General features: G+C 51.4%; 2 protein-coding genes across 2 annotated transcripts; one reads left to right on the top strand and one right to left on the bottom strand.

Moving 5' to 3' along the window:
* Nucleotides 1-2039: 2039 nt before the first annotated feature.
* LOC120986564 (cytochrome b5 domain-containing protein 1) lies at nucleotides 2040-16516 on the bottom strand. The gene is made up of 4 exons (XM_040415210.1): nucleotides 16281-16516; nucleotides 13267-13343; nucleotides 12146-12364; nucleotides 2040-2442 (listed from the first exon to the last, which is right to left on the bottom strand). Exons 1-4 carry the CDS (start codon nucleotides 16405-16407, stop codon nucleotides 2212-2214), a joined length of 654 nt encoding a protein of 217 aa, XP_040271144.1. The 5' UTR covers nucleotides 16408-16516; the 3' UTR covers nucleotides 2040-2211.
* Nucleotides 16517-16546: 30 nt separating this feature from the next.
* Nucleotides 16547-17968, top strand: NAA38 (N-alpha-acetyltransferase 38, NatC auxiliary subunit). Its single transcript, XM_040415211.1, has 3 exons — nucleotides 16547-16702; nucleotides 17510-17681; nucleotides 17762-17968. Exons 1-3 carry the CDS (start codon nucleotides 16601-16603, stop codon nucleotides 17872-17874), a joined length of 387 nt encoding a protein of 128 aa, XP_040271145.1. The 5' UTR covers nucleotides 16547-16600; the 3' UTR covers nucleotides 17875-17968.
* The last annotated feature ends 5158 nt before the right edge of the window (nucleotides 17969-23126 follow it).

A 23126-nucleotide genomic window follows, 5' to 3' on the forward strand; every position in this document is an offset into this window, starting at 1 on the left:
GCTGTTTGAGAAGGCAGTGGCGCTGTGGCCTTCTTCCTGCCTTTCCTGGGCCGAATGACGACATGTTCATCGGTCACGTGGCCTAGTAGCAGCTCGCTATACAATGTACGGCGGCGCTGTGGTTGGTGAGCTAAGAGAAGTCAGCGGCGCCCACAGGAGTACTGGTACCTTCTCAAACAGCTGATCAGCGGGGGTCCAGGGTGTCGGAGATACTGATAAGGGTCCATTCACACGTCCGCAAAATGGGTCCGCATCCGTTCCACAATTTATGGGGAGGGGGATCTGTGGATGGCGCTGTTATGGGGAGGGGGACCTGTGGATGGCGCTGTTATGGGGAGGGGGACCTGTGGATGGCGCTGTTATGGGGAGGGGGGACCTGTGGATGGCGCTGTTATGGGGAGGGGGGACCTGTGGATGGCGCTGTTATGGGGAGGGGGGACCTGTGGATGGCTCTGTTATGGGGAGGGGGGACCTGTGGATGGCGCTGTTATGGGGAGGGGGGACCTGTGGATGGCGCTGTTATGGGGAGGGGGACCTGTGGATGGCGCTGTTATGGGGAGGGGGACCTGTGGATGGCGCTGTTATGGGGAGGGGGACCTGTGGGTGGCTCTGTTATGGGGAGGGGGGGACCTGTGGATGGCGCTGTTATGGGGAGGGGGGACCTGTGGATGGCGCTGTTATGGGGAGGGGGACCTGTGGATGGCACTGTTATGGGGAGGGGGACCTGTGGATGGCACTGTTATGGGGAGGGGGACCTGTGGATGGCGCTGTTATGGGGAGGGGGGACCTGTGGATGGCACTGTTATGGGGAGGGGGACCTGTGGATGGCACTGTTATGGGGAGGGGGGACCTGTGGATGGCACTGTTATGGGGAGGGGGACCTGTGGATGGCGCTGTTATGGGGAGGGGGGACCTGTGGATGGCACTGTTATGGGGAGGGGGACCTGTGGATGGCACTGTTATGGGGAGGGGGACCTGTGGATGGCACTGTTATGGGGAGGGGGACCTGTGGATGGCGCTGTTACGGGGAGGGGGACCTGTGGATGGCGCTGTTACGGGGAGGGGGACCTGTGGATGGCACTGTTATGGGAGGGGGACCTGTGGATGGCGCTGTTATGGGGAGGGGGACCTGTGGATGGCACTGTTATGGGGAGGGGGACCTGTGGATGACCATGCTATGGGGGGGGGGGGGGGATCTATGGATGAGACTATATAGCATCTTATGCTATATGTGTCATCCACAGATCCCCCTCCCCATAACAGCCCTGGCCCCGCCACTCACAGCAGTATTCCTTAACCGGCAGTAACTTTTACTTTAAATCACCGCATCTTTATTACCTTACAATGAAGCTCCAGTAACAGGCAGAGCGGCCGGAGGCGTAACGTCACTTACTCACGCGTCACGCGCCTGCTCCGCCCACTTTATAAATGAAGCAGGCGGAGCTTGCGCGTCACGTGAGTAAGTGACGTTACGCCTCCGGCCGCTCTGCCGGTTACTGGAGCTTCATTGTAAGGTAATAAAGATGCGGTGATTTAAAGTTCAAGGACCCGCAGGCATAGCGCCTGACCGCCCGCTCCCGCCCGCATAGCAACGAATCGGCCGACTATTCGATAACTGGATTCGTTGACAACACTGTTTTTATTTTTGCATCAAAAGATTCTCCTGCACTTTTGTGTATACAGCTCCTGTGCAAACCAAGGCGTCTCCATGGTTACAGACTACAAACTGTGTGTAGTCAGACGCTGCAGTTATTCCTCATCTACTTTTTCTACATTATCCCGGGTGGGCGTTTGATCCGGAGTAACACATGACAGCGGGATCCGGCCATGGAGACATACTGTAGCTCTGCGTATGAGCTGTATACACAGAACGGTACATTTATCATTGGGATTATCTGCAAGGTTGATTCATATTTTTTTCTTAAATTTTAGATGCATCAGAAAAAAAATAACGAAACATTTTAGTTGCAAAAGTCTACATACCCTTTACACAAACCTAGAACCCCCCAAGAGTAAGAGTCCTTCACCCGCGTCCAGGTATTATAAAACATCTTTTATTCGGCACATGAGGAGATGGCACGTGACCCGACCGGAGCGGTGACTACAGGCAGAGGGATTCACTTAGAGATTGGCTACTGCACATCACATGGACACTACTACTCTCATCATCATCATCATGGGGAGCTGGGTTTTTGGCGTCCTCCCCCCACTTCACAGTTCTGTCAGATCATCATTGAAGTACAAGTGTAGACTCGCTGTATAAGAGTCACAATCAACCTTCAGCTCCTCAAACTCTTCATCTTCATCCTGGACCCCGTTCTCCTCCAGCGTCTGCTCCATGTTCAGCGGAAGCCCACAATATTTCCAGGTGTAACTGGCAGCGTGGGCATTGTACGGCAAATAGCGGGCGAGGATCTCCCATATCGTCTCCTCCGAACACACCTGCAATACCAACATCATCTGGTTACATCACCCCAGAGGAGGAGGGGCAGACACATAGCTCCTTCTATATGTATCACCCTGCAGGAGGAGGAGCAGACTCATAGCTCCTTCTATATGTATCACCCTACAGGAGGAGGAGCAGACTCATAGCTCCTTCTATGTGTATCACCCTGCAGGAGGAGGGGCAGACTCATAGCTCCTTCTATATGTATCACCCTGCAGGAGGAGGAGCAGACTCATAGCTCCTTCTATATGTATCACCCTGCAGGAGGAGGAGCAGACTCATAGCTCCTTCTATATGTATCACCCTGCAGGAGGAGGGGCAGACTCATAGCTCCTTCTATATGTATCACCCTGCAGGAGGAGGGGCAGACTCATAGCTCCTTCTATATGTATCACCCTGCAGGAGGAGGAGCAGACTCATAGCTCCTTCTATATGTATCACCCTGCAGGAGGAGGAGCAGACTCATAGCTCCTTCTATATGTATCACCCTGCAGGAGGAGGGGCAGACTCATAGCTCCTTCTATATGTATCACCCTGCAGGAGGAGGGGCAGACTCATAGCTCCTTCTATATGTATCACCCTGCAGGAGGAGGGGCAGACTCATAGACCCTTCTATATGTATCACCCTGCAGGAGGAGGAGCAGACTCATAGCTCCTTCTATATGTATCACCCTGCAGGAGGAGGAGCAGACTCATAGCTCCTTCTATATGTATCACCCCGCAGGAGGAGGGGCAGACTCATAGCTCCTTCTATATGTATCACCCCGCAGGAGGAGGGACAGACTCATAGCTCCTTCTATATGTATCACCCCGCAGGAGGAGGGACAGACTCATAGCTCCTTCTATATGTATCACCCTGCAGGAGGAGGGGCAGACTCATAGCTCCTTCTATATGTATCACCCTGCAGGAGGAGGAGCAGACTCATAGCTCCTTCTATATGTATCACCCTGCAGGAGGAGGAGCAGACTCATAGCTCCTTCTATATGTATCACCCTGCAGGAGGAGGGGCAGACTCATAGCTCCTTCTATATGTATCACCCCGCAGGAGGAGGGGCAGACTCATAGCTCCTTCTATATGTATCACCCCGCAGGAGGAGGGGCAGACTCATAGCTCCTTCTATATGTATCACCCCGCAGGAGGAGGGGCAGACTCATAGCTCCTTCTATATGTATCACCCTGCAGGAGGAGGGGCAGACTCATAGATCCTTCTATATGTATCACCCTGCAGGAGGAGGAGCAGACTCATAGCTCCATCTATATGTATCACCCTGCAGGAGGAGGAGCAGACTCATAGCTCCTTCTATATGTATCACCCTGCAGGAGGAGGAGCAGACTCATAGCTCCTTCTATATGTATCACCCTGCAGGAGGAGGGGCAGACTCATAGCTCCTTCTATATGTATCACCCTGCAGGAGGAGGGGCAGACTCATAGCTCCTTCTATATGTATCACCCTGCAGGAGGAGGAACAGACTCATAGCTCCTTCTATATGTATCACCCTGCAGGAGGAGGGGCAGACTCATAGCTCCTTCTATATGTATCACCCTGCAGGAGGAGGGGCAGACTCATAGCTCCTTCTATATGTATCACCCTGCAGGAGGAGGAGCAGACTCATAGCTCCTTCTATATGTATCACCCTGCAGGAGGAGGAGCAGACTCATAGCTCCTTCTATATGTATCACCCTGCAGGAGGAGGAGCAGACTCATAGCTCCTTCTATATGTATCACCCTGCAGGAGGAGGTGCAGACTCATAGCTCCTTCTATATGTATCACCCTGCAGGAGGAGGGGCAGACTCATAGACCCTTCTATATGTATCACCCTGCAGGAGGAGGGGCAGACTCATATCTCCTTCTATATGTATCACCCTGCAGGAGGAGGAGCAGACTCATAGCTCCTTCTATATGTATCACCCAGCAGGAGGAGGAGCAGACTCATAGCTCCTTCTATATGTATCACCCTGCAGGAGGAGGGGCAGACTCATAGCTCCTTCTATATGTATCACCCTGCAGGAGGAGGAGCAGACTCATAGCTCCTTCTATATGTATCACCCTGCAGGGGGAGGGGCAGACTCATAGCTCCTTCTATATGTATCACCCTGCAGTAGGAGGGGCAGACTCATAGCTCCTTCTATATGTATCACCCTGCAGGAGGAGGGGCAGACTCATAGCTCCTTCTATATGTATCACCCTGCAGGAGGAGGGGCAGACTCATAGCTCCTTCTATACGTATCACCCTGCAGGAGGAGGGGCAGACTCATAGCTCCTTCTATATGTATCACCCTGCAGGAGGAGGGGCAGACTCATAGCTCCTTCTATATGTATCACCCTGCAGGAGGAGGAGCAGACTCATAGCTCCTTCTATATGTATCACCCTGCAGGAGGAGGAGCAGACTCATAGCTCCTTCTATATGTATCACCCTGCAGGAGGAGGGGCAGACTCATAGCTCCTTCTATATGTATCACCCTGCAGGAGGAGGGGCAGACTCATAGCTCCTTCTATATGTATCACCCTGCAGGAGGAGGGGCAGACTCATAGCTCCTTCTATATATATCACCCTGCAGGAGGAGGAGCAGACTCATAGCTCCTTCTATATGTATCACCCTGCAGGAGGAGGGGCAGACTCATAGCTCCTTCTATATGTATCACCCTGCAGGAGGAGGAACAGACTCATAGCTCCTTCTATATGTATCACCCTGCAGGTGGAGGGGCAGACTCATAGCTCCTTCTATATGTATCACCCTGCAGGAGGAGGAGCAGACTCATAGCTCCTTCTATATGTATCACCCTGCAGGAGGAGGGGCAGACTCATAGACCCTTCTATATGTATCACCCTGCAGGAGGAGGGGCAGACTCATATCTCCTTCTATATGTATCACCCTGCAGGAGGAGGAGCAGACTCATAGCTCCTTCTATATGTATCACCCAGCAGGAGGAGGAGCAGACTCATAGCTCCTTCTATATGTATCACCCTGCAGGAGGAGGGGCAGACTCATAGCTCCTTCTATATGTATCACCCTGCAGGGGGAGGGGCAGACTCATAGCTCCTTCTATATGTATCACCCTGCAGTAGGAGGGGCAGACTCATAGCTCCTTCTATATGTATCACCCTGCAGGAGGAGGGGCAGACTCATAGCTCCTTCTATATGTATCACCCTGCAGGAGGAGGAGCAGACTCATAGCTCCTTCTATATGTATCACCCTGCAGGAGGAGGAGCAGACTCATAGCTCCTTCTATATGTATCACCCTGCAGGAGGAGGGGCAGACTCATAGCTCCTTCTATATGTATCACCCTGCAGGAGGAGGGGCAGACTCATAGCTCCTTCTATATGTATCACCCTGCAGGAGGAGGGGCAGACTCATAGCTCCTTCTATATGTATCACCCTGCAGGAGGAGGGGCAGACTCATAGCTCCTTCTATATGTATCACCCTGCAGGAGGAGGAGCAGACTCATAGCTCCTTCTATATGTATCACCCTGCAGGAGGAGGGGCAGACTCATAGCTCCTTCTATATGTATCACCCTGCAGGAGGAGGGGCAGACTCATAGCTCCTTCTATATGTATCACCCTGCAGGAGGAGGAGCAGACTCATAGCTCCTTCTATATGTATCACCCTGCAGGAGGAGGAGCAGACTCATAGCTCCTTCTATATGTATCACCCTGCAGGAGGAGGGGCAGACTCATAGCTCCTTCTATATGTATCACCCTGCAGGGGGAGGAGCAGACTCATAGCTCCTTCTATATGTATCACCCTGCAGGAGGAGGGGCAGACTCATAGCTCCTTCTATATGTATCACCCTGCAGGAGGAGGAGCAGACTCATAGCTCCCTCTATATGTATCACCCTGCAGGAGGAGGGGCAGACTCATAGCTCCTTCTATATGTATCACCCTGCAGGAGGAGGAGCAGACTCATAGCTCCTTCTATATGTATCACCCTGCAGGAGGAGGGGCAGACTCACAGCTCCCTTCTATATGTATCACCCTGCAGGGGGAGGAGCAGACTCATAGCTCCTTCTATATGTATCACCCTGCAGGAGGAGGAGCAGACTCATAGCTCCTTCTATATGTATCACCCTGCAGGAGGAGGAGCAGACTCATAGCTCCTTCTATATGTATCACCCTGCAGGAGGAGGGGCAGACTCATAGCTCCTTCTATATGTATCACCCTGCAGGAGGAGGAGCAGACTCATAGCTCCTTCTATATGTATCACCCTGCAGGAGGAGGAGCAGACTCATAGCTCCTTCTATATGTATCACCCTGCAGGAGGAGGGGCAGACTCATAGCTCCTTCTATATGTATCACCCTGCAGGAGGAGGAGCAGACTCATAGCTCCTTCTATATGTATCACCCTGCAGGAGGAGGAGCAGACTCATAGCTCCTTCTATATGTATCACCCTGCAGGAGGAGGGGCAGACTCATAGCTCCTTCTATATGTATCACCCTGCAGGAGGAGGAGCAGACTCATAGCTCCTTCTATATGTATCACCCTGCAGGAGGAGGGGCAGACTCATAGCTCCTTCTATATGTATCACCCTGCAGGAGGAGGGGCAGACTCATAGCTCCTTCTATATGTATCACCCTGCAGGAGGAGGGGCAGACTCATAGCTCCTTCTATATGTATCACCCTGCAGGAGGAGGGGCAGACTCATAGACCCTTCTATATGTATCACCCTGCAGGAGGAGGGGCAGACTCATATCTCCTTCTATATGTATCACCCTGCAGGAGGAGGAGCAGACTCATAGCTCCTTCTATATGTATCACCCAGCAGGAGGAGGGGCAGACTCATAGCTCCTTCTATATGTATCACCCTGCAGGAGGAGGGGCAGACTCATAGACCCTTCTATATGTATCACCCTGCAGGAGGAGGGGCAGACTCATATCTCCTTCTATATGTATCACCCTGCAGGAGGAGGAGCAGACTCATAGCTCCTTCTATATGTATCACCCTGCAGGAGGAGGAGCAGACTCATAGCTCCTTCTATATGTATCACCCTGCAGGGGGAGGAGCAGACTCATAGCTCCTTCTATATGTATCACCCTGCAGGAGGAGGGGCAGACTCATAGCTCCTTCTATATGTATCACCCTGCAGGAGGAGGAGCAGACTCATAGCTCCCTCTATATGTATCACCCTGCAGGAGGAGGGGCAGACTCATAGCTCCTTCTATATGTATCACCCTGCAGGAGGAGGGGCAGACTCATAGCTCCTTCTATATGTATCACCCTGCAGGAGGAGGAGCAGACTCATAGCTCCTTCTATATGTATCACCCTGCAGGAGGAGGGGCAGACTCACAGCTCCCTTCTATATGTATCACCCTGCAGGGGGAGGAGCAGACTCATAGCTCCTTCTATATGTATCACCCTGCAGGAGGAAGGGCAGACTCATAGCTCCTTCTATATGTATCACCCTGCAGGAGGAGGAGCAGACTCATAGCTCCTTCTATATGTATCACCCTGCAGGAGGAGGGGCAGACTCATAGCTCCTTCTATATGTATCACCCTGCAGGAGGAGGAGCAGACTCATAGCTCCTTCTATATGTATCACCCTGCAGGAGGAGGAGCAGACTCATAGCTCCTTCTATATGTATCACCCTGCAGGAGGAGGGGCAGACTCATAGCTCCTTCTATATGTATCACCCTGCAGGAGGAGGAGCAGACTCATAGCTCCTTCTATATGTATCACCCTGCAGGAGGAGGAGCAGACTCATAGCTCCTTCTATATGTATCACCCTGCAGGAGGAGGGGCAGACTCATAGCTCCTTCTATATGTATCACCCTGCAGGGGGAGGGGCAGACTCATAGCTCCTTCTATATGTATCACCCTGCAGTAGGAGGGGCAGACTCATAGCTCCTTCTATATGTATCACCCTGCAGGAGGAGGGGCAGACTCATAGCTCCTTCTATATGTATCACCCTGCAGGAGGAGGGGCAGACTCATAGCTCCTTCTATATGTATCACCCAGCAGGAGGAGGAGCAGACTCATAGCTCCTTCTATATGTATCACCCTGCAGGAGGAGGGGCAGACTCATAGCTCCTTCTATATGTATCACCCTGCAGGAGGAGGGGCAGACTCATAGCTCCTTCTATATGTATCACCCTGCAGGAGGAGGAGCAGACTCATAGCTCCTTCTATATGTATCACCCTGCAGGAGGAGGGGCAGACTCATAGCTCCTTCTATATGTATCACCCTGCAGGAGGGGGGGCAGACTCATAGCTCCTTCTATATGTTTCACCCTGCAGGAGGAGGGGCAGACTCATAGCTCCTTCTATATGTATCACCCTGCAGGAGGAGGGGCAGACTCATAGCTCCTTCTATATGTATCACCCTGCAGGGGGAGGAGCAGACTCATAGCTCCTTCTATATGTATCACCCTGCAGGAGGAGGGGCAGACTCATAGCTCCTTCTATATGTATCACCCTGCAGGAGGAGGAGCAGACTCATAGCTCCTTCTATATGTATCACCCTGCAGGAGGAGGGGCAGACTCATAGCTCCTTCTATATGTATCACCCTGCAGGAGGAGGGGCAGACTCATAGCTCCTTCTATATGTATCACCCTGCAGGAGGAGGAGCAGACTCATAGCTCCCTTCTATATGTATCACCCTGCAGGAGGAGGAGCAGACTCATAGCTCCTTCTATATGTATCACCCTGCAGGAGGAGGGGCAGACTCACAGCTCCCTTCTATATGTATCACCCTGCAGGGGGAGGAGCAGACTCATAGCTCCTTCTATATGTATCACCCTGCAGGAGGAGGGGCAGACTCATAGCTCCTTCTATATGTATCACCCTGCAGGAGGAGGAGCAGACTCATAGCTCCTTCTATATGTATCACCCTGCAGGAGGAGGGGCAGACTCATAGCTCCTTCTATATGTATCACCCTGCAGGAGGAGGGACAGACTCATAGCTCCTTCTATATGTATCACCCTGCAGGAGGAGGAGCAGACTCATAGCTCCTTCTATATGTATCACCCTGCAGGAGGAGGAGCAGACTCATAGCTCCTTCTATATGTATCACCCTGCAGGAGGAGGGGCAGACTCATAGCTCCTTCTATATGTATCACCCTGCAGGAGGAGGGGCAGACTCATAGCTCCTTCTATATGTATCACCCTGCAGGAGGAGGGGCAGACTCATAGCTCCTTCTATATGTATCACCCTGCAGGAGGAGGGGCAGACTCATAGCTCCTTCTATATGTATCACCCTGCAGGAGGAGGGGCAGACTCATAGCTCCTTCTATATGTATCACCCTGCAGGAGGAGGGGCAGACTCATAGCTCCTTCTATATGTATCACCCTGCAGGAGGAGGGGCAGACTCATAGCTCCTTCTATATGTATCACCCTGCAGGAGGAGGGGCAGACTCATAGCTCCTTCTATATGTATCACCCTGCAGGAGGAGGAGCAGACTCATAGCTCCTTCTATATGTATCACCCTGCAGGAGGAGGGGCAGACTCATAGCTCCTTCTATATGTATCACCCTGCAGGAGGAGGAGCAGTTTCATAGCTCCTTCTATATGTATCACCCTGCAGGAGGAGGGGCAGACTCATAGCTCCTTCTATATGTATCACCCTGCAGGAGGAGGAGCAGACTCATAGCTCCTTCTATATGTATCACCCTGCAGGAGGAGGGGCAGACTCATAGCTCCTTCTATATGTATCACCCTGCAGGAGGAGGGGCAGACTCATAGCTCCTTCTATATGTATCACCCTGCAGGAGGAGGAGCAGACTCATAGCTCCTTCTATATGTATCACCCTGCAGGAGGAGGAGCAGACTCATAGCTCCTTCTATATGTATCACCCTGCAGGAGGAGGGGCAGACTCATAGCTCCTTCTATATGTATCACCCTGCAGGAGGAGGGGCAGACTCATAGCTCCTTCTATATGTATCACCCTGCAGGAGGAGGGGCAGACTCATAGCTCCTTCTTTATGTATCACCCTGCAGGAGGAGGGGCAGACTCATAGCTCCTTCTATATGTATCACCCTGCAGGAGGAGGGGCAGACTCATAGCTCCTTCTATATGTATCACCCTGCAGGAGGAGGGGCAGACTCATAGCTCCTTCTATATGTATCACCCTGCAGGAGGAGGAGCAGACTCATAGCTCCTTCTATATGTATCACCCTGCAGGAGGAGGGGCAGACTCATAGCTCCTTCTATATGTATCACCCTGCAGGAGGAGGAGCAGTTTCATAGCTCCTTCTATATGTATCACCCTGCAGGAGGAGGGGCAGACTCATAGCTCCTTCTATATGTATCACCCTGCAGGAGGAGGGGCAGACTCATAGCTCCTTCTATATGTATCACCCTGCAGGAGGAGGGGCAGACTCATAGCTCCTTCTATATGTATCACCCTGCAGGAGGAGGAGCAGACTCATAGCTCCTTCTATATGTATCACCCTGCAGGAGGAGGAGCAGACTCATAGCTCCTTCTATATGTATCACCCTGCAGGAGGAGGAGCAGACTCATAGCTCCTTCTATATGTATCACCCTGCAGGAGGAGGGGCAGACTCATAGCTCCTTCTATATGTATCACCCTGCAGGAGGAGGGGCAGACTCATAGCTCCTTCTATATGTATCACCCTGCAGGAGGAGGGGCAGACTCATAGCTCCTTCTATATGTATCACCCTGCAGGAGGAGGGGCAGACTCATAGCTCCTTCTATATGTATCACCCTGCATGAGGAGGAGCAGACTCATAGCTCCTTCTATATGTATCACCCTGCAGGAGGAGGGGCAGACTCATAGCTCCTTCTATATGTATCACCCTGCAGGAGGAGGGGCAGACTCATAGCTCCTTCTATATGTATCACCCTGCAGGAGGAGGGGCAGACTCATAGCTCCTTCTATATGTATCACCCTGCAGGAGGAGGGGCAGACTCATAGCTCCTTCTATATGTATCACCCTGCAGGAGGAGGGGCAGACTCATAGCTCCTTCTATATGTATCACCCTGCAGGAGGAGGGGCAGACTCATAGCTCCTTCTATATGTATCACCCTGCAGGAGGGGGGGCAGACTCATAGCTCCTTCTATATGTATCACCCTGCAGGAGGAGGGGCAGACTCATAGCTCCTTCTATATGTATCACCCTGCAGGAGGAGGAGCAGTCTCATAGCTCCTTCTATATGTATCACCCTGCAGGAGGAGGAGCAGACTCATAGCTCCTTCTATATGTATCACCCTGCAGGAGGAGGAGCAGACTCATAGCTCCTTCTATATGTATCACCCTGCAGGAGGAGGGGCAGACTCATAGCTCCTTCTATATGTATCACCCTGCAGGAGGAGGAGCAGACTCATAGCTCCTTCTATATGTATCACCCTGCAGGAGGAGGAGCAGACTCATAGCTCCTTCTATATGTATCACCCTGCAGGAGGAGGAGCAGACTCATAGCTCCTTCTATATGTATCACCCTGCAGGAGGAGGAGCAGACTCATAGCTCCTTCTATATGTATCACCCTGCAGGAGGAGGGGCAGACTCATAGCTCCTTCTATATGTATCACCCTGCAGGAGGAGGGGCAGACTCATAGCTCCTTCTATATGTATCACCCTGCAGGAGGAGGGGCAGACTCATAGCTCCTTCTATATGTATCACCCTGCAAGAGGAGGAGCAGACTCATAGCTCCTTCTATATGTGTCACCCTGCAGGAGGAGGGGCAGATATTTCTTGGTCACTGTTGCTATCGTTCACTTACCTCGAGAATTTGCTCTTGGGATGTCAATGTGTTGATGATTCGGAGGATCCTGGTTTTGGATGACAAGATGCCGACCTCATAAGAGGGGTCTCGCCACCAGGGGCGTCCAAAATCAGTGTCCCAATCTGAACAGGGGAAGGAGGGCGGCACGTGAAGAAAACGTCCCTGAGGTGTGTAGTATTTCAAGCAGCCAGTTTGTGGGTCTATGTGGGTCTTAATCTGTGGAGATGAATGAAAGGAGGAGACATTTATAGGAAGTAATGCATCATGACGGATCAGGACAAGGCGGGTAGCGGTGGTCGTCCCCTGTCCCCCCAGGACTGTGTGTTGTTTCACAATCCTTTCCGCCTATAACAATTATCGGGGAGCTCAATGGTAAATCTGTATGCTGTGGGCTCCCCCTGGTGGTGGATCACTCACACTTTCCGTAAATGACGGCCATTAATTGGCCTTGTTCATAACCGCAGATGACTGATAGTCTGCACCAGATCTGCCTCGTGGATAATATTCTGCTGGTAGTCGGTCATAACCTTAAAGAGGTTTTCCATAAATACATGTAAATGACTGTGACCACAACTACACAAGAATATTCCCATGTGCTGACCATTAGATTACAGCCATCTCCAACCTGAAGCTCGTCAGCTCCTGCAAAACTACAACTCCCATCATGCCCTGATAGCCACAGTTAGTGCATCGGAAGATCCTTAATCATATCCAGGCACTGAAACCTCTTCCTACAGCGAATACTCCTCACAGCTGAGGGTTTGCTACACCTGCACGAAGTAAGAACACCCCTGTGTGGGTCTAGACCCGAGGCTGAGAGCTGCGCTGATACACTGTAACAAACGGGCCAGGAGAGAGATCTGTGCCGATAATGTGGTAAGCTCATAGAGGATTTTTTACAGACTGTGTACTACTGTAACAAACCCTCAGCTGTGTGCTGGACTAGGCGTGCATATTTGGAGCTTCTGAATGCAAACAACAATGTTCTCATTCACTGACAACAAGCAGAGAGTTTGTGTTTCATTTACTCAAAGTATATTAGAAAGTTTATCCATTTCCTGACATAACCTGTAGGGGCCCCGACTATTCCCAGGGCCCCCGCTGGGATGGACACTTACGTCTCCAGTCTTCACACTGAACCAGTGACTGATGTCTTTTCCTGCCGCCTCGATGATCGGCTTCAGTAAAATGTCACCTGACAGAAGACAAGGCAGGAATTAGTGGAGAGCAGTGTGAACAGTCCCCGAGGAACGTCATCACCTCCACATAAGTACCCATCTCATTAAAGGGACCCGAGAACAGCAGAGGTGATGGAGGGGACTGGGGAGAAGAAGATGGTCAACGGGAGGAGAAGGGACTGGGGGAGAAGAAGATGGTCAACGGGGGGAGAGGAGAAGGGACTGGGGGAGAAGAAGATGGTCAACTGGGGGAGAGGAGAAGGGACTGGGGGAGAAGAAGAAAGTCAACGGGGGGAGGGGAGAAGGGACTGGGGGAGAAGAAGAAAGTCAACGGGGGGGGGAGAGGAGAAGGGACTGGGGGAGAAGAAGAAAGTCAACGGGGGGGCGGTGGAGAAAGGAGAAGGGACTGGGGGAGAAGAAGAGAGTCAACGGGGGGGGGGGGAGAGGAGAAGGGACTGGGGGAGAAGAAGATGGTCAACAGGGGGGGCAGGGGAGAAGAAGAGAGTCACGGGGGGGGGGGGGGAGGAGGAGAAGGGACTGGGGGAGAAGAAAAGAGTCACCGGGGGGGAAGGAGGAGAAGGGACTGGGGGAGAAGAAGATGGTCAACGGGGGGGGAGAAGAGAAGGGACTGGGGGAGAAGAAGATGGTCAACGGGGGGAGAGGAGAAGGGACTGGGGGAGAAGAAGAGAGTCAACTGGGGGGGGGGGGCAGGGGAGAAAGGAGAAGGGACTGGGGGAGAAGAAGAGAGTCAACGGGGGGGAGGAGAAGGGACTGGGGGAGAAGAAGATGGTCAACAGGGGGGGGGCGGGGGAGAAAGGAGAAGGGACTGGGGGAAAAGAAGAGAGTCACGGGGGGGGGGGGGGGGGGAAGGGACTGGGGGAGAAGAATAGAGTCACCGGGGGGGGGAAGGAGGAGAAGGGACTGGGGGATAAGAAGATGGTCAATGGGGGGGAGAGGAGAAGGGACTGGGGGAGAAGATGGTCAACGGGGGGAGAGGAGAAGGGACTGGGGGAGAAGAAGAGAGTCAACTGGGGGGGGCAGGGGAGAAAGGAGAAGGGACTGGGGGAGAAGAAGAGAGTCAACGGGGGGAGGAGAAGGGACTGGGGGAGAAGAAGATGGTCAACAGGGGGAGAGGAGAAGAGACTGGGGGAGAAGAAGAAAGTCAACGGGGGGGAGAGGAGAAGGGACTGGGGGAGAAGAAGAAAGTCAACGGGGGGAGAGGAGAAGGGACTGGGGGAGAAGAAGAAAGTCAACGGGGGGAGAGGAGAAGGGACTGGGAGAGAAGAAGATGGTCAACGGGGGGAGAGGAGAAGGGACTGGGAGAGAAGAAGATGGTCAACGGGGGGAGAGGAGAAGGGACTGGGAGAGAAGAAGATGGTCAACGGGGGGAGAGGAGAAGGGACTGGGGGAGAAGAAGATGGTCAACAGGGGGGGCAGGGGAGAAAGGAGAAGGGACTGGGGGAGAAGAAGAGAGTCAGCGGGGGGGGGGGGGAGAGAAGGGAATGGGGGAGAAGAAGATGGTCAACAGGGGGAGAATAAGAGAGTCAACGGGGGGAGGAGAAGGGACTGGGGGAGAAGAAGAGAGTCAATGGGGGAGGGCAGGGGAGAAAGGAGAAGGGACTGGAGGAGAAGAAGATGGTCAACAGGGGAAGAAGAAGAGAGTCAACGGGGGGAGAGGAGAAGGGACTGGGGGAGAAGAAGATGGTCAACGGGGGGAGAGGAGAAGGGACTGGGGGAGAAGAAGATGGTCAACAGGGGGGGCAGGGGAGAAAGGAGAAGGGACTGGGGGAGAAGAAGAGAGTCAGCGGGGGGGGGGGGGGAGAAGGGAATGGGGGAGAAGAAGAGAGTCAACGGGGGGAGGAGAAGAGAGTCAACGGGGGGAGGAGAAGAGAGTCAACGGGGGGAGGAGAAGAGAGTCAACGGGGGGAGGAGAAGAGAGTCAACGGGGGGAGGAGAAGAGAGTCAACGGGGAAGGCCAGGGGAGAAAGGAGAAGGGACTGGAGGAGAAGAAGATGGTCAACAGGGGAAGAAGAAGAGAGTCAACGGGGGGAGAGGAGAAGGGACTGGGGGAGAAGAAGATGGTCAACAGGGGGGGCAGGGGAGAAAGGAGAAGGGACTGGGGGAGAAAAAGAGAGTCAGCGGGGGGGGGGGAGAAGGGAATGGGGGAGAAGAAGATGGTCAACAAGGGGAGAAGAAGAGAGTCAACGGGGGGAGGAGAAGAGAGTCAACGGGGGGAGGAGAAGAGAGTCAACGGGGGGAGGAGAAGAGAGTCAACGGGGGGAGGAGAAGAGAGTCAACGGGGGGAGGAGAAGAGAGTCAACGGGGGGAGGAGAAGAGAGTCAACGGGGGGGGGAGAAGAGAGTCAACGGGGGGAGGAGAAGAGAGTCAACGGGGGGAGGAGAAGAGAGTCAACGGGGGGAGGAGAAGAGAGTCAACGGGGGGAGGAGAAGAGAGTCAACGGGGGGAGGAGAAGAGAGTCAACGGGGGGAGGAGAAGAGAGTCAACGGGGGGAGGAGAAGAGAGTCAACGGGGGAGGGCAGGGGAGAAAGGAGAAGGGACTGGAGGAGAAGAAGATGGTCAATGGGGGGGGGGAGGAGAAAGGACTGGAAGAGGGGCAATAGGGAGAGGTGGAGGTGGGGGGAAAATAAGAGAGTCAACGCGGAGAGGAGAAGGGACTAGGGGAGAAGAAGATGGTCATTGGGGGGGGAAGGAGAAAGGACTGGAAGAGGGGAAAGAGGGGCAATAGGGAGAGGTGGAGGTGGGGGGGGAGAGGCAACGCGGAGGGCTGAGGAGATGCGACACGGAAACGCGGGGAGAGGAGAGGCCACGTGGAACAGAAGGGGAACGGAGAGGGACGAGAACTGAGGGGAGAAGAGAGCTGTTGGGGATTATAAAATGAGGGCACAGGAAGGAAGACACAAGCGGGGAGGAGAAGACAGGGGTCTCCCGGTCACCTCGGTGCTCCTTGGCGAGGGGGGTGAGGTCGTAGACCCGGCCCAGGAAGGACACCCACAGGTCATTGATCGTGCAGCGCCGGGAGACCTCCCGGGGTGTATAATACGACGCTCTGGCGGGACTCATGCCTGACACTTAGCTGCTCCCTGGCGTTACCCCGGCAACGGGACGCTCCCATGGTCACATCCGGCGTCTCCCCACGTCACTTCCGTTAATAGTTCGCTTTCTACGTTTCCGCGTTCCAGCCGCTGCTCTGACGTCATTTCCTGTTCTGGTCTCACTTTAACTACATCATTTCCTGCCTACCTTCCTGTAAAGCATGTTGGGAGATGTAGTCTTTTCTTTCTTCCCCGTCAGCCTGTGCGGACTAGGAGTTATGGCCGCTGTACTGGAGGAGAATGGCTGCAGCCCTCCGGCCGGGGTGAGTGTCATGGCTGCGGTGTGAGGTAGAGGACAGGACAGGACTGCTTCATGCCCCCCTCAGTGACATACAGAGGAGTGTACTCGGGAGGGGCTCAACATGGGGAGCCGTTTCCTGGGAAAGCTGGGTGACAACCAATATGGCCGCCACGTACACTCCCACAGGGGCTATCACCCAGCTTTCCCGCATCCTAGAATGTCAGGTGTGAGGAGTACAGGAGCGTTACCGATCAGGACTTTGGAAAAGCTGGGTGATGGCCCTTGTGCTGGCGGGCACCCAGCTCTCCCTGACCCCTGAATGACACACACCTCTCAGGATCCCGGGAAAGCTGGGTGACAGCTCTGCCGGGACGTGTTGGTATCTATCAGACTCACCGGTCAGGGTTATCATCCAGGAAAGCTGGGTGACAATGGCTGCTCTTCATTGCATCTTATTAAGATCCAGCTTTCCCAGGATCCCGAATGTCAAGGCTGATTGCAGAAGGCAGGGATAGAAAGCTGGGTGATAACCAATATGGAGGCCGTGTCTGCTGTGGCAGTCAGGAGCAGGGAAAGCTCGGTGGTATCCAATATGGAGGCCGTGTCAGCTGTGGCAGTCAGGAGCAGGGAAAGCTGGGTGGTATCCAATATGGAGGCTGTGGCACCCAGCTTTCCCAGCCTCTGACGGGTTACACAGCCTCACTTATGTTGCCCTCCACCGTCTTCTGCTGCCTCCCCGTATGGACTTGTCAGTCAGGACTGTGGGGGTGCTGGGTGGTAATGTTATGAGCCTGTGTGTCCCAGTGACGTTGCCCGTTTTTGCCCCCAGGACTCGGACGTGGAGGCGGGTGACGGCGCCCGGCAGAAGCTGGAGTCTCTGCTGAACCGGAACATGCGCATCGAGATGACGGACGGCCGCTCGCTCATCGGCTGCTTCCTGTGCACCGACCGAGACTGCAACGTCATCCTGGGCTCCGCGCAGGAGTTCCTCCGACCCTCAGGTGAGCCCCTTTAAGATGGCGGAGGCGTTGATAGAAGTGCCAAGCTCCACCCATTAACCCTCTCCCTCCTTCCCCTGCAGACTCGTTCCCTGTGCGAGAGCCGCGCGTCCTGGGCCTCGCCATGGTCCCCGGTCACCACATCGTGTCCATACAGGTGGAGCTGGAGAGCGTCACTTCCCCCCAGTACCTGTGACTCAAGATGGCGACACCGGGGGACGCTCCACCCCTCGCCTGTGTATAGCTCTGTGTACATTCACTTTTCTATAATTAAATTATTTTTACCGCCATTTTTTTATAGCGAATTAACGTTTAGTGCCAGAACTGCAGTGAAGACTGACACTCGGGCAAAAACAGAATGTAACTCCATAATGCACACGCAGGCACCCCCACACACGCGAGCGCGCACCCTACATGGAGGCACACGCAGGCACCCTACATGGAGGCACACGCAGGCACCCTACATGGAGGCACACGCAGGCACCCTACATGGAGGCACACGCAGGCACCCTACATGGAGGCACACGCAGGCACCCTACATGGAGGCACACGCAGGCACCCTACATGGAGGCACACGCAGGCACCCTACATGGAGGCACACGCAGGCACCCTACATGGAGGCACACGCAGGCACCCTACATGGAGGCACACGCAGGCACCCTACATGGAGGCACACGCAGGCACCCGTGAGGACGCGGACGCGCACCCTACATGGAGGCACATGCAGGAACCCCCCCCAATGAGGACGCGGGCGCACTCCCTACACATTTTTGCTGCCAGGAGGGGGTTATGGGATCAGATCAGTTGCAGTACAAAATATGTCTCCACTATATTATGGATATCTGGATGCAGCACTACAACCCCCACAATGTATCTTCAGATTGAGGGTGCAGGACAGAGGTAGGTATGCACTCACCTTATAACCCCCACTGTCCACTTCTTGTTCTTATGGAGCGTTCAAATTAAGGAGAAGAGGAGGAGGATGGTGCACGATGGGGGTTGTAGGTAACTTTGCACTGGAGACGTGGGCAGAGACCTGAATGAGACGGCACCTGTCACCCGCGCGCCATGTGTAACCGCTACATCTTCCATACGTTGGAGGACTGGACGTCTGTACATACAACATCATCACTGTGAAGAGCCAGGGCTGGATCAAGGCATGTGGAGGTCCTTCGCACTGGACCACACTGTGACCAAATAATACTGCTAAATAGACCTGAAACCTAGTGTCCTGAAGATTACAGTGCGCACATAATACTGTTATACAGTGTAATACCACTACTTAGGGCCCAAATAATACTGATGTATAGTGAAGAGCGAATACCACTACTTAGTGCATAAATGCCACCATTCAGTGAAGAACGAGTACCACTACGTAGTGCCCAAATAATACCGCCATACAGTGAAGAACTAATATCACTACATAGTGCCTAATTAATGTCGCCATACAGTGTCATACCTCTTCATAGTGCCCAAATAATACCGCCATACAGTGAAAAGCTAGCACCACTATATAGTGCCCAAATAATACCGCAATACAGTAAAGTACTAATACAACTTCATACTGTCTAACTAATATCATACGAGTCCCTATCAGATTGGAACAGTTTCAATGGAGTCCAGGAGAAATGGGACTACTTAAAAGTGGCACTATTGAAGGCAACAGAAAATTGCATTAGGCTTGTCAGTAAAAGGAAGAGACCACTGTGGTACTCAGCAGAAGTGGCCAACATCATTAAAAACAAAAAGATAGCATTTAGTAATTATAAAAAACAAAAACGAGGATGACAGGCAAATTTACAAGATTAGGCAGAGAGAGGCCAATCAAGTTATAAGAGCTTCTAGAGCACAGGCAGAAGAGAAATTAGCTCAGTCAGGGAAAAAAGGCGAGAAGACATTCTTCAGATACATAAATGAAAAAAGGAAACTAAAACAAGGAATTACCAAATTAAAAACAAAAGAAGGAAGGTACAGTCAGGTCCATAAATATTGGGACATCGACTCAATTCTAAAATATTTGCCTCTATACACCACCACAATGGATTTGAAATGAAACGAACAAGATGTGCTTTACCTGCAGACTGTCAGCTTTATTTTGAGGGTATTTACATCCAAATCAGGTGAACGGTGCAGGAATTACAACAGTTTGCATATGTGCCTCCCACTTGTTAAGGAACCAAAAGTAATGGGACAATTGGCTTCTCAGCTGTTCCATGGCCAGGTGTGTGTTATTCCCTCATTATCCCAATTACAATGAGCAGATAAAAGGTCCAGAGTTCATTTCACGTCTGCTATTTGCATTTGGAATCTGTTGCTGTCAACTCTCAAGATGAGATCCAAAGAGCTGTCACTATCAGTGAAGCAAGACTTCATTAGGCTGAAAAAAACACAACAAACCCATCAGAGAGATAGCAAAAACATTAGGCCTGGCCAAAACAACTGTTTGGAACATTCTTAAAAAGAAGGAACGCATCGGTGAGCTCAGCAACACCAAAAGACCCGGAAGACCACGGAAAACAACTGTGGTGGATGACCGAAGAATTCTTTCCCCAGTGAAGAAAATACCCTTCACAGCAGTTGGCCAGATCAAGAACACTCTCCAGGAGGTAGGTGTATGTGTGTCAAAGTCAACCATCAAGAGAAGACTTCACCAGAGTGAATACAGAGGGTTCACCACACGATGTAAACCATTGTTGAGCCTCAAAAACAGGAAGGCCAGATTAGAGTTTGCCAAACGACATCTAAAAAAGCCTTCACAGTTCTGGAACAACATCCTATGGACAGATGAGACCAAGATCAACTTGTACCAGAGTGATGGGAAGAGAAGAGTATGGAGAAGGAAAGGAACTGCTCATGACCCTTAGCATACCACCTCATCAGTGAAGCATGGTGGTGGTAGTGTCATGGCGTGGGCATGTATGGCTGCCAATGGAACTGCTTCTCTTGTATTTATTGATGATGTGACTGCTGACAAAAGCAGCAGGATGAATTCTGAAGTGTTTCGGGCAATATTATCTGCTCATATTCAGCTAAATGCTTTAGAACTCATTGGACGGCGCTTCACAGTGCAGATGGACAATGACCCAAAGCATACTGCAAAAGCAGCCAAAGAGTTTTTTAAGGGAAAGAAGTGGAATGTTATGCAATGGCCAAGTCAATCACCTGACCTGAATCCGGTTGAGCATGCATTTCACTTGCTGAAGACAAAACTGAAGGGAAAATGCCCCAAGAACAAGCAGGAACTGAAGACAGTTGCAGTAGAGGCCTGGCAGAGCATCACCAGGGATGAAACCCAGCGTCTGGTGATGTCTATGCGTTCCAGACTTCAGGCTGTAATTGACTGCAAAGGATTTGCAACCAAGTATTAAAAAGGGAAAGTTTGAGTTATAATTATTATTCTGTCCCATTACTTTTGGTCCCTTAACAAGTGGGGGCACATATGCAAACTGTTGTAATTCCTGCACCGTTCACCTGATTTGGATGTAAATACCCTCAAATTAAAGCTGACAGTCTGCAGTTAAAGCACATCTTGTTTGTTTAATTTCAAATCCATTGTGGTGGTGTATAGAGCCAAAAATGTTATAATTGTGTCCATGTCCCAATATTTATGGACCTGACTGTATATGGAAGAAGATAAAGAACTAGCTGACTGCATCAATGAATACTTCTGATCAGTTTTTACAAAGAAAAAGGAAGGAAAAGGACCTCAGTTAGGAAGGAAGACTAATAATTATTTTGATGCATGTGTCTCTACAGAGGAAGAGGTTCTAAGTCAGCTGTCTAAAATTAATACAAATAAGTCACAGGGGCCTGATGGGATACACCCAAAGCTATTAAAAGAGCTCAGCGGTGAACTAGCAAAACCATTAACAGATTTATTTAACCAATCACTGGTAACAGGAGTCGTCCCAGAAGATTGGAAATTAGCAAATGTTGTGCCCATTCACAAGAAAGGTAGTAGGGAGGAATCGGGCAACTATAGGCCAGTAAGCCTGACATCAATAGTGGGGAAATTAATGGAAACCATACTTATGGAGAGGATTGTGGAACATCTAAAATCCCATGGATTGAAAGATGAAACACAGCATGGGTTTACTTCAGGGAGATCACGTCAAACTAATCTTTTAGATTTTTTTGATTGGGTGACTAAAATAATAGATGGAGAAGGTGCAGTAGACATCGCTTATCTAGACTTTAGTAAGGCTTTTGATACTGTCCCACATAGAAGGCTTATCAAATTGCAGTCTTTGTGCATGGACTCCCATATTGTTGAATGGATTAGGCAGTGGCTGAGGGACAGGCAACAGAGGGTTGTAGTCAATGGAGTATATTCAGACCAAGGTCTTGTTACCAGTGGGGTACCTCAGGGATCTGTTCTGGGACCCATATTGTTTAATATCTTTATCAGCGAAATTGCAGAAGGCCTCGATGGTAAGAGATAATGCACCTGGGGCGTAAAGACCCAAGAGCAGAATATAAAATTAGTGACACAGTCCTAACCTCAGTATCTCAGGAAAGGGATTTAGGGGTCATTATTTCAGAAGACTTAAAGGTAGGCAGACAATGTCATAGAGCAGCAGGAATTGCTAGCAGAATGCTTGGGTGTATAGGGAGAGGCATTACCAGTAGAAAGAGGGAGGCGCTCATGCCGCTCTACAGAGCACTAGTGAGACCTCATTTAGAGTATTGTGCTCAGTACTGGAGACCATATCTCCAGAAGGATATTGATACTTTGGAGAGAGTTCAGAGAAGAGCTACTAAACTGGTACATGGATTGCAGGATAAAACTTACCAGGAAAGATTAAAGGACCTTAACATGTATAGCTTGGAAGAAAGACGAGACAGAGGGGATATGAGAGAAACTGCTAAATACATAAAGGGAATCAACAAGGTAAAAGAGGAGAGCATATTTAAAAGAAGAAAAACTGCTACAAGAGGACATAGTTTTAAATTAGAGGGGCAAAGGTTTAAAAGTAATATCAGGAAGTATTACTTTACTGAGAGAGTAGTGGATGCATGGAATAGCCTTCCTGCAGAAGTGGTAGCTGCAAATACAGTGAAGGGGTTTAAGCATGCATGGGATAGGCATAAGGCCATCCTTCATATAGGATAGGGCCGGGGGCTATCCATAGTACTCAGTATATTGGGCAGACTAGATGGGCCAAATGGTTCTTATCTGCCGACACATTCTATGTTTCTATAATACTATCACATAGTGCCCAAATAATACTGCCATACAGTGAAGTGCCCAAATAATACCGCCATACAGTGAAGTGCCCAAATAATACTGCCATACAGTGAAGTGCCCAAATAATACCGCCATACAGTGAAGTGCCCAAATAATACTGCCATACAGTGAAGTGCCCAAATAATACCGCCATACAGTGATGTGCCCAAATAATACTGCCATACAGTGATGTGCCCAAATAATACTGCCATACAGTGAAG

The sequence above is a fragment of the Bufo bufo genome, chromosome 1, assembly GCF_905171765.1.
Source record: "Bufo bufo chromosome 1, aBufBuf1.1, whole genome shotgun sequence".
NCBI classification, from domain to species: Eukaryota; Metazoa; Chordata; class Amphibia; order Anura; family Bufonidae; genus Bufo; species Bufo bufo.